Source organism: Fringilla coelebs (assembly GCF_963513975.1).
Source record: "Fringilla coelebs genome assembly, chromosome: 1".
Lineage (NCBI taxonomy): Eukaryota > Metazoa > Chordata > Aves > Passeriformes > Fringillidae > Fringilla > Fringilla coelebs.
This window is the reverse complement of record NC_140028.1, coordinates 41348337-41360801: the sequence shown is the minus strand read 5'-3', so window position 1 is coordinate 41360801 and position 12465 is coordinate 41348337. Positions and strand designations below refer to the sequence as shown.

Sequence of the window (12465 nt, the reverse complement as noted above, 5' to 3'; positions counted from 1 at the left end):
CATTACTATTACATACCCTCCCTTCCCCCCATACCCTGGAAACATTACAACATCTGCATCATGGCGGGGGAGAAGGAGGGGGAAAGAAATACATCTAAAAGTAGCACAGTAGGAGAAATTTTCACTGGGGTTTTCTACATCACTTGACTGCCTTTATCATAAATAATGTACTGCCTTTATCATAATTTGACTAGGCCACTTAGGCACAGGTCTGCACTGAGACCTCTAGACTGGGAGGTACAGGAGGATTTTGAGGAGGTTCTCCCTAATAGAGATATTCTGCCAGAGTTAACCCTTTGCTTCTTGGGGAGTACAGCAAAGAGCAACCTCTAATTGCAGAGGTGTTTGCAGTTTGGGGAGAGACCCAACCTCTATTTCCAGTCTGGGAGAAGCTCTTCTGCTTACAAAAAGGGGCAAATACTGCTTGGCTGTACAAGAACAAAGGAAGGAAACGTCACTGTTCTGCCTTACGCCATTTGATCACAGAAAAAAGAGGACAAACTCCTCTTCTTGCAATGGTAAAAAGCTGCTGAAAGTGCAATTTACTAATTTAAGCAACAAAAAATTTGCCCTCATGCTTAATATGCTACACAGCATATTGACATATTTTCTATATAGGGATAAATATAAGACTAGTCCTTGCTATTGCCAACATTTGCTGAAGGGCATGTAGGGGAAAAGATGAAACGTGGCTTCTGGAGGACTACTCAGTAGTCTAGTTCAGTGTTTTCCTGAATAATGTGGAAAAAACATTCCAAGGCTATGGAGATAAATAGCAGTGTCAGAGATCTACACATAGAATACTGTAATCAACACTGCTCATTGTCATCACTACTATTTTTAATTTGCATCACCACAAAGCTTGGATAACACTTGGGAATTTGGGGTAGATATGTTCTGTGCTGTATAACTGTAGGAGACAGCTGCATAAACCTAGATTTCCCACCTTGACTAATATAATGGGAAACTCATGGTGTAAGTGAATCACCTAAATGTTGTGTTGTAAATAGAAAAGGGTCAGGTACGCCCAGGGGGCAAGTTTGTCTGTCTTTCTTGGACCTCTTCCTCAGAAAGACATTGTCAGGAGGAGCCCCTTTCTTCTTCTGACCATTAAATATTGCTGGGGCACGATGATTAGTCAACCATCCAAATGCTAAAGATAAGGCAGTCAAACCTGTCCTTGCTTGAGGATCTTAAGAGTTGTGGTGAAACAGGGAGCTCTTCCCTTGTGCTGAAAATGTGTGCTGGACTGAGGGTGCGAGCTTCCTTCATGCAGCCTGGCCTTCTACCGCTGCCAGCGATGACTAATTTAAAGGTAAGATTGACTAAATCTTCTGAATCAGAAGGAAAATATTGGTGGTAGGTAACAATTAAGGCCTCTCTTCACTCAGCCAGCATGGCTCCCTTTTGCATCCATGAGCCTGATGCAGATGCCCACCTAGACTGAAGCACCAGCAAGCCATCTGCTTGTCCCTGGTTCAGAAACTCAGACACCTCTTATGTTTGCTTCTCCCACACAGCCAAGTTCACATTTTCAATCACACAGCTTAAAGAGAGAGATGTTTTATTATATTTATGGGAAGTAAATACACTTCTAATATGTTCATACTAAGACGCTTTTGTTATATCTTTCTGCCCCTTTTTAGTAAATAGTTTAATCTCCTGTGATAGTTTTAAGCCCTGAATTTGACAGTGCAGCTTATCCTGGATAATAACTTAGTAACCACAACATCTTATGCCATCTGTATAATATCAAATACATTTTTATACCAGCATTAATAAACCTTAGTTACAAAAATCCAAGATATTAACTATATCAGTGCCAAGCACACACTCCAGGATCTGACAATACAGCTCTGCCATGATCGCCCCAGTGTTTTTTGGCTTCGTAGTTGATATGTAACTGTAGCAATGAAACAGAGCTACAGTAATCAAGTTTAATGACCAATGTAAAGTAAAATGCTAAATATTGTAGTTGCTGACATTTTTCATAATAAAAAAACTTGGGTTAAGTCTGCACAACCAACATTCACATAAAATTCCAGACCTCTGTGACAGATGGCTTAGGAAAGGAAGCCATGTGACTGGGCTGCAGTAGTTTTATAGTGCAAAACCCATAAATAGTGCAGATTCTCTCTACTGACAAAATATCAACTACTCAGAAGGCAACAGCAACAGCAAGAAGGACCAAAAACAATCAAGGTTTCCTTCTTAATGCAACTTGACATAGAACAATATTAGAAAATCCTTCTCTCTGAGAAACAGATATCAATAACCTCCACAAGGAGTTCTGACTGATAAGCAGAACATTTACTATCATGGATATTTAAAGCTTTCTCAACACTTTCCTGAAATTCATGTAGAAGTTGGGTTGTCCAACACATACCTAATTCCAATCAGGAAAGTCTGGGTAGTGTGTTTGTGAAGTAGTGTGCAGATGGGTTTTGAGTGAGCTCACAGATGCACACAACAATTAAATAAAGTCATGGGAAAAATATCCCCCTTTGCCCATTGCAGAACTGATCACAGGTTCACAGCGTGGCTTTTTACTAAGGGTGTCACAAAAGAGCTATTGCTTTGGTGCCTTCCTAGCAAACTCCAAATGGCAGAGCAAAAAGAGGGAAGTGAGAGTTATTGCTCCAGTTTACATTCTTACTCTGATCCCACCCTCCTCTCAATATGTCTCCTTTGCTTGCTTTACCACATTTATTTTTACATCAATTTTTAAATTGAACTAAAAAGACAAAAATGGCAAATGGGAAAAAATGTTAGAGCAGTGCTCTGACATGCTGACAGAAAATGGCACTTACTATGCTTAGCTCAAGCTTGTAAAGGCTGTGTTCTCCTCACTGAAGGCAAGATCTTATTACTGTTGACTCTAGTGCATGTGTGAACAGGCCTATATTTATCCATTTATCATGACATATTTAAAATATAGCTACTAAAACAATGTAAACTGTTCTGATTATTCCTTAAAACTGTAAGCAAAAACAAAGATGCAAATGTATCTTTTAGCTTCCTAACTTATGTTTGTTTTAAGCTGTGTAAATCTTTGGAGCCTGATTTTGATCTTGCTAACATTTATATTTACACTGATGTAAATCAGGAAAATATCCACTGAACAATGAAGAAAAGTCAATGAGCATGATAGCATACACACATTAATTAAATTCAGGTTACTTCTTACCTACTACCTCGTATGGGACACTCTAATCCCCCCACCTCACATTTTACAAGCAGCTGGTAAAAGGATTTCAGAAAAAAAAATTAAAGAAAAATGATGGGAGCAAATTTTTTTTATTCCAGAAGCTATTCAGTGAAAAGATAAGGTACAAAATTTATTACCAAAAATGAAGACTAATATAAATATGCAAACCAAAACAAAAAAAAAAAGTCTCTATACTCCCCATCTGCTTTGTACAATAAAGTCAATCTTTTTTCAGCCTTATCTTATGACATAAATATTAGGGAATATTTTCTAGTACTTAATTAGGTCCTGTCCTTAGAACTGAACTACAACATCTAGGACAATAAAGGATGCTAGTTATTTGTGTCAAATTTCTCCTCCATTTTTTCATATGCTTTTGGACCATCTGATCACTCATAACATTTAATATTCTCCAGTGTGTCTCCAGTAATGATTACAAGTTAAGCTTTATCTCAGCTGGATCAGAAATAGTAAATTATTGTGTCTGCATGTATCTTATTTCAAACCTGTGAGGTCAGGGACTTTGTGCCATGACATATAAGAGAATTCATGTTTTCTTTAGTTGGTATCAGCCATGGAACTTAACACTAAGCAAGTCCAAAGGAACAACATGATCAGTAATTTAGCATTCCTCCAGCAGTTCAGTCTGGTTTGGAAAGCTCAAAAGAGCTCTTAAGTTCTGGTATTGGGAGTAAATGAGACTCCTATCTTGCCATGTGTCTGAATAATATTCTTAATACAAGTCCATCCAAAATGCTCCAATCTTTCCTGTTCCCAACCAACAAAAACACATGCACCAGGTCCTCAATTCTTCACAATTTTAGGCAACTGAGTACTTGTGCAGAAAATTAAAATATTAATTTGGGTCAAAATGAGAAAACTTGTAACAGCCCAACAACATCTGAGAAAAAAATGGAGTCACAGTTTAAGCCCAGAGCAGTTCACAAATTAAAAAAAGCTAGCCAAGAAGGCATTTAGAGAGCAATATGCACAGCAGTACTACAGGATGGTACCTAGTGATACTCTTGGATGATTTTTCATCCTGTATTTAGGCTTTAAGGTATTTGGAGTAAAGTACTGCCTGACAAACATGCTGAGTGCTAACTACAGTTTTTAAATAATTGATGCAATTTTCACTGTCATCAGTATCCAAGAATGGAGAGATGACACAATTTTGTTCAAAAACTAGAATTTAAACTTTAAACATTTTTAGCAAGTGTGATTTTATTTTTACATTTTTTGTTGTTGTTTTATTTAAAGGCAGAATGTGCATATGCCATTTTGTCTAAACAGGTGGGAAAAACACCAAAACAATCAACAAAATGTTTGGCAAGCAGTCGTGATGAGGATACAGATAAACTCTTGCTTGCAGCTACCTCACTGAGACGTGTGTGATGAGGGCTGTAAACAGGGGAGATCCCTGGAAGTTAAGATGATGTGGATTCTTCCACAGAGCTAGAAACTGCAGGCAAAGCCTCCTAGGGGAACCCTTCTGCTGACTTCTGTGGGAGCTGAATGAAGCTACATAAAGTGCAAATCAAGTACAACCAGGAGACTGTCTTGGGATACTGACTGCATGAGAATTGCCTGGTTGGCATTATATTCAGGGGAAATGTTTACTGCAGTCCCAGACTGTATGGCTCAGACAGTACAACATTAATGTGGTATTAATTATTTTGAAAACTATATCATCAAAGTATCTGATGACCTTACTATTTTGTATGCAACTGATACATAATTCATAGATAAGGTTTAAAATCCATTTTACTGCTCATTTCAGAATAAATGTATTATTTTAATGGCTTTTAAAAAAATTATTATTTTTAAACTTGGGATATTTGTCAGATCACCTTGAACATAAGGTCTCTTTGGAAGTTTTTCTGGCCAGTGGGACTGTTAATGTGGAACGTGACTTCTCTATCCTTGCTATGCTTCTCTTTCTCTTCTGTTGTCTTGAACTCTCCCTTTTGAACTGATATGTAGAGAATGAGAAATACGTATTTGAATACCCATTAATTTCTGAAATTTGGAACCATGTTATAAAATAAATTTACTTCTTCATTTAAATGTTATTAAATGTTATCTGTATATACAGGAATGGGGTGAATATTCAGGGTAAACCATCTGACTTTCTAGGAGAGGGACAATGCTTTGGGGTCAAGAAATAAAATTTAAGAGGCAAAAAGAAAAAGATATACTTGGAAACACACTTGTGCTAAAAAGCATTTTGTTGTTTTCCCCACCTGTTTAAGCAAGGCAACATATTCATGCCTTGAGAAAATACAAGAAAATGTCACTTACTTGAAATGTTTGAACTTTAAGTTCTGCTTTTAAAACTTAGAAGCACAATATTTTTACATCTCTGACAATTGTGCTACTGGCAAAATATTTCCAGCCAGCCTGAGAATTCCTCTGCAGTCTCACATATCCTTGTTCTACCACCACACAGTCTCCCATCTGTAAAGAAACAAGGACTGGATTGCTGCGAGGCTGCCTGATGCTCAAACACGTTTGCAAGTCAGGAGCTTTGATCTGCTGAAGTATGGACAATGCTAATCAGGTTTTCTCAGAAAAAGGAATAAAAGGGTGTTTCAAGGGGCAGGGCTGAGACACTTGATACTGTGGGGCTCTGAACACAGCCACTCCACACTGTTATTCTCAAATGTGTCAAATGTGTGTGCTGTCGAGTAGAAAAAGGGAAATATTTAGCTCTGTAGTAATGTGTTGCATTATTTGAGTTCAAATAAAGTCAGTTTCATATAAAGTCTCAAGAGGGGCTTTTTACTAATCTAAAAATGTGTGAGATATTCTAGCAATTAAACGTTTGCATTTGTGGCCACCACCAGCCACAAAATAATTCAGAAGCGCTGATAAATAGCATTTTATTTTTTCATATTTTAATATTAGAAAGTGTCTTCATTGAGGACAGTCTGGCAACTTAATTCACAAATTTTTGGTTTGAATCCTGTATGTTCAAGGTAATAAATATCCAAAACCAAATAAAAATGTGTTTTGTGTACTTTTGGACACCAAATCTGTTTGGGGCATACTTGTCTGTATTTTGGCCAGAAGCTAATTCTGATTCTTCTGTCAGATGTTTTGTAGCAGTATGCCCTCCAGAAAGTCTGGCAAAAGTGGAGGCAGGCAGATAGCAAGGTAGGCAGGTGATTTTCTTTCAGGCTGGATTCCTGGCTGTGAAAAAGGAGTCAGCTATGTGCCCCCAGTGCCCCTCTGTATCATTACTGTTACCTTCACTTCTATTCAATCCTTCCCCATGATTTGGCAACTGTGAAGCAGGTACATAGGAGAAAATCTTTGGGTTATGCCTGGTCCCTTTACTGCTCTTCTCTGGCAACAAAGGTCTATTGCTGAGGTCAGCCAAAGGCTGCTGCAGCAATTTAATCCAACCATTGGCATCAGTTTCCATTTCCCTACTAGAAGAAGTCTCTATTAAAGACTGATGGAAGAAGGTTTTTTGCAGCGAATATCAAGGATAGATCTGTCATTAGGAAAGGTTCTATGAGCAGTCTTCGGAACAGATAATGAGTTACAGGGAATACCTGTGGACACTCTAAAAAAGTTTACCATGTGGCAGCTCCCAATGTTGATTTTAACGTCCAAAACTTTGCACACAAGTAGAAATCAAAAGCAGCAAAGTAAGAGATACCACTCTGCAAAGGCACAAGGCTCAGAATACCCAACAAGGTGTTATGCTGGTGGCAAAATTAATGGTTCCACTCAAAAAATGGTTCCACTCACTGCTCACCTCCTAGCAGTGGTGAATAAACCCTCAAACAAAATGTAGATTAACAGCTGTGGAAGACACACATAACCAGAATGAGCCTTGTGAGGCTCAGATAACGGAGGGATAAGGTGGAGTGACATTGACTTGCAGAAAAACAGATCATCTGTCTTTTGAAGAAGCACATCTGCTATGCTGTGTTTTGACAAATGCACCTCTTTTCACTCCCCAGTGGCTTCTCCCTAAGTTCTTGTAATGACTCCCTCTTATCTACAAAGAGCTTTCAAAAGTTTCATTGCAGTGGAACATGTGTGACTTTAATGTAAATAATAAACAGCAGTGCTCCCACACCACTGTCATCAGAAGAAAATCTTGTCTATTTTCATCAGCATTATAACACTATGTAATGGCACAGAAAATAAGGCTCACAGCTCACACAGCACCATTTGTAAATCATAAAGATCTGTGAGGAAATGCAGAGCAGAAAACAAAACACGAAAGCCACACAAACATCTACAAAATTAGGCAGCTTTCCATTATGACAGACTTGCCCAAATTATCTATCTCCAAATGCAGTGGGCCTGATTCTCCACTCTTGCCAGCAGAAAGGGGAATGTTACCAAAGTCAGTCGTTATCCCCCCCTCTCCACCTTGCCAAACTGTTAGGGGCTCCAAACACAACAGACTCCATAGGTAGTTCTGTTCCATTGCTAGCAAAATATCTCCTTCATTAATCATATGATCTTTATATATTTTTTTAAAGTCAGTCTCTAAAATGATCACTAATGGTAGGTTTCAGGGGGAGAAAAATTCCCTCTTAAAACAGATCTTACTCATTATCCACCACAGATTGTTGTTGGATATCAAATAACCTTTTTCTTTTTTCCTCCCAGAAAACTCCCCCCCTGTAATTAGGGCTCAATTATGAAAAGAATTAACAACAGAATTCCTGCTATTTATTTAGTTTTATCAGAACTGGTCACTGCATTACTGTTTTGTTTTTTTTTTTTTTTTCCTCTGCCTCTCTTCAAAAGAGCATGCAAACAGAAGCCTCCTTTTGGGGGATTTAATGCAGTCACTAACATGAAAGACAGTTTATTCGCACAGTTCAGTAGCTAGCACACCCTCCAGGTTCTTGGACTACCCTACCTTGGCAGACAGACTCTGTGGTTTGTTGGAGAGGATCTCTGCTGCTTCCCTGCAGCGGGTGGAAAGGTTCAGGATAGCAGCAGCTGCTGCTATGTGGGTGTCTTCACTACATTGACCGTAGCTATAAGAGTTGGCATGGCAAGGGCTCTGTGTGTGGGCGCTAGCACTAGGCAGTCGATTAGAAAATTTCACTGGATTTGAAAAATGCTTTGCTGTTGAAGAGAGATTTGATTAGCAATTGCATGTATGAAATTTTCCCCGTTAAATAGTTTCGCTTCTCAGATTACGATTTCATACATAAGAAAAATATATTCAAAGATTACATTTAAAACAATCAATTTGCTATTGCCAGTAAGGGTTTACAGTAAAAATGGCTTCAGAAACACAGTAATTTAATTTTTCCCTGAGAAATACACATCTGTCAACAAACCTTCTGAGATTTTTTTTACTCATATTTTACTTATCCTTAATTCAGGCATTAAAAACAATGATGTCCAAGGAAAGACTGAGCAAGCACTAGTGTAGGATCCATCGTAATTTGACCACCCCAGTGGAAAAATGCAATTGTAAATGTACTCTTATAAAGGCTTCCTCTTGGAGCTCTATTGTGCAAAAAAAAAAAAAAAAAATCAACAGTGACTTGTCCAGTCTTAGCTAAAACAACACTGCTTACTCTACTTAGATGAATAAATCTGTTACCTAAATAGCTTTGTTTATGTGACTAAGGAGAAAAAAAACAGGCTCTTGAATGAAGCTGAGAAATCAGATAAAAACATTACCTGTAAGGAATATTCAGTACTAAGTATTTTGTGGAAATATTTTGAAATTTAAGGCTATCCTTTAAGCAATTAAAAAATAATGAACATACACATGATCTTGGTTTACAGTCTTTTGTTGGCTATATTTGGGATAATGCACAGATTTATTAGGCACAGGGAGGTCACTAGAAAATTAAGTACTAACAGGTGAACAGAAAAGCACTTTCACAAACAAAAGTGTGTGTGGTTCCTTGTTTTCTACTTCATCAGCAGCATTTACTCTAAAGCAGTTAGAGAGAACTCTGTTCTCTCTTCTGTATTTTGGAGCTTGAGATGGCATAAACTGTTGCAGGGAGAACACAGCACTATGATTTCAGCTCTAAAGAAGCAATAATCACTTCTTTTGTCTGCAGCCCTCACAGTGTCCTACAAAGATAAACTAAGCAAAATCCGATTTCTCAGCCTACACCCAGATACATCAAGAACATTTCTGCATATGGCCATCTGCTCGTTCCCTAAAGATCTGAGCCCCAAGGCTCTGGATCCCTTTGGATGTAGAGCTTTGGCTGAGTGCTTTCTAATGCTAAGGCATAGGAGGGACTCATCTTCCCTCAAACTTGGGATGCACTGAAAGAAATGCTGGTTTATGCTTTGACTGGAGCTGAATGCTATATTCCATTTTTCTAAGCACTAGAGGCATCTCAGTAGAGCAATACATGAAAGCCTCATGATCCAGTTCTCCCTTTCTCTAGTGAAAATTAAAAAGGATTTATCTACCCTGCTGTAAGCACAGCACTGTAGACCAAACAAGACAAACTACATTTTTAACAGTTTCTACAATGAAATTTAAATTGCGTTTAAAGACCAGAAAGTGCACTTTTTCATTACCTATCCTAAAAAAAAAAAAACCAAACCAAGCAACCAACATAAAAACTACCCAGGGCTTTAAAGGGTGTGTGTTTTGTTAAAAAAAAAAAAAAAAAACAAGAAGTTTACAAGTGCAGAATCCACAGAGGGCTAATGATGGGCTTTTGTCTGGCTACATATTTACATAGGACTCTGAACCCATCACTACATCATCAGCTTCTTATTGCCAACTTTTGTATATCTGAAGAGTTAAATCACTCACCAGCTCTTTTACTTTCACCTTTCCATTAAAATAATAGCTGCACATTGCAATCTTTGCAAGAACAACAGGCTGTAAACTTCAGCTCTGATATACTTCATACATAAATTGCATATATATGTATTTGCATTTGTATAAAAACATTTCAATCATTTTTTTCCTTGAAATGAACCTGTGAAATAGACATACATCTGTGCAAAAAGACAGCTAATAGGGAATATTCAATTTTACAAACAAAATTGGAAAATCTGCCACCCAAGAAGCTGGCAATGCATATATTTGCTTTCATTTAAGCAAGCCTATTTTCCAGGTCAGATAAATATCTACTTTTCATTTGCAATTTTAAATAGAGTATTTGTATATATACACACAAAACCCAGATACCTACAAACATATATGTGTGTTTTTGTGTACTCAGATATGTACACAAATAAATATAAAATATACAAAATTTTATAAATATATAAAACATATATAACATTTTATAGTATTTGATTAATATTATATTATAATTAACTAATATATAAATTTATGCATTAAAAATTTTTTATTGCTTTTCTGTTCACCTTACTATGAATGTTCTTGGTTGGAGTAAGTGGGACAAAATTTGCTTTCCTATTTCATTTTCATTTTTGTCATTAACAAAAGAAAAGCCAATTAAAAAGTCTTTTTTCATATTGTTCTGGATCTGTTTTCTTCTAAACCCAGTCTTGGTGGAATGAAACATTTGTTTTACATTTCCCTCATGGAAACAGCATTTTTTTTAATTTAAACTAAAGATTATTTTATAATGGTCAATTCAATGGCAGAACGTTGCCAAGGTTTCCCATGCAGATTCTGAAGAGCATCTGCAATAAACTCACAGTGTTTGCACTGTGGTACCTCCTTTTTACAGAGTAGTGCCTCAGCAAATCTGTAAATGATGCAAGAAGAGTTATCTTGATAACAATTTGATGCACTGGATATGACTGCACTACCTATATGATTTACTACAGAAATAGGAGGTACCAAACCAAATTCAGCCCAGGCCTGGAGTTAATGTAGCTGGGGCACATGCTCATCTAGGAGGAATAATGCCTGTATAGATTCACCTAAATGGTGAACCTGCAGTACCTTTGAAACTTAACTTGGATTTCTCTGTATTACCGTTCATTACACCTTGTGCAGACACATTCCATGGGACTTGTCATCTATCCCATAAAGATACCTCCCTTTAATCAAGGAAGAAGTAAAAGGTAAAACATAAAGCATTCCTTTTTATTCATCTTTTCCACTGATAACTGCTTTTAAAAGAAGCATCAAAAAAGTAAACTTTGTAGTGATGATATTTAGTGTTTCAAAATTCTGTATTTCACAAATTAGTGATTCTAGATAACATTCTAGACACAAGTTTTAGATGGTTTAGATTAAAGATGATTTCTACAGACCTTTTTAGAATTCTAGAAGTTTGAAAACAGAACAAACAAAAAGGAAAAAAAATTGACATTTTGCCCCTTTTTCAAGAGAAAATTGAATTTTGAGCTTACATTCAAGAAACTGAGGTGTTTTTCGACCTTGTGACACAGGTGCTGTTGTGCGCTTGCCAAAGACTTGTGCATCAAAACTGGCATAATCAAATGGGACTTTCCCAAACTTCTCCTGCTCTTTCCCCAGGGTGCCTCTGGAGGAAGTGACTGGCTGTGAAGTTCTGTAACTGAACTGAGATAGCTCAGGCTGCTTTGCTAAATTTGTCCTGCAGACAAGAGGAAAAGAATGAAGGAGAAAGATGAGAATGTCTTTAAATAACCTTGTCTTGAAAAATAGGATATGATTGCATCTCATAATCCACAAGTGTGCTATTATCACATGCAAAACTTACTGGTGGTATACAAGAAATAAACAACATAAACATGGTGGCTGACTAGTAGACAAAAAGTATTTTGACTACTTCACAAACTAAAAGGTGAGAACATTAAAAATGCAGTATTGTTTCATAGTAGTTTGGGCTACTTACAAGGAAGTTACTGACTTACTGCTAGATTGCCACTTCTTTTAGTTCTAAAAATTTGTTTGGATTTATTTCTAGCTTTTAGTTTTTTTGGACCAGTATTTTTCTCACTTTACTGTGAATGAGTATGGTATAAATATAAGATGATCTGAAATAATTGCTTGTGCTGTTTGGGAGGAATGAATGATTTATGGTGTGTTATTCCATTTAGTTAATGTTCAGTAACTACTTGTCTTTAGTAATTTCCTTAGGACTTCTCATATGTAGAGTTAAGGCACGTGCAGTTGGCAGACACATGGACATAATATTCTGTAATGGCTCTGAAGGAACCATTAGAGCTGATCATGTCAATAATCCACAAATTAAAGTGTCCCCAAATAGACCTGAATATAATAGGTTGTAATGGTCGTGGTGCCAATGATGTGCAAATTATGTGTGTCTGTAGGGTCCATATAACTCAGACAAAATACAATTGCACTAAAAAGTGTTTCTCCT

General features: G+C 37.1%; 1 protein-coding gene across 2 annotated transcripts in view; it reads right to left on the bottom strand.

Annotated features, from left to right (window-relative positions):
• The window catches only part of ST18 (ST18 C2H2C-type zinc finger transcription factor), a gene marked incomplete at both ends in the record, with an annotated part of 163959 nt that overhangs the window by 23934 nt on the left and 127560 nt on the right, over positions 1 to 12465 (bottom strand). For both annotated transcript variants that reach the window (XM_084209842.1, XM_084209841.1), the window contains 2 exons: positions 8100 to 8311; positions 11510 to 11715. In XM_084209842.1, coding sequence (XP_084065968.1) covers positions 8100 to 8311; positions 11510 to 11715 — 418 coding nt within the window. The remainder of the gene's footprint in view (positions 1 to 8099; positions 8312 to 11509; positions 11716 to 12465) is intronic.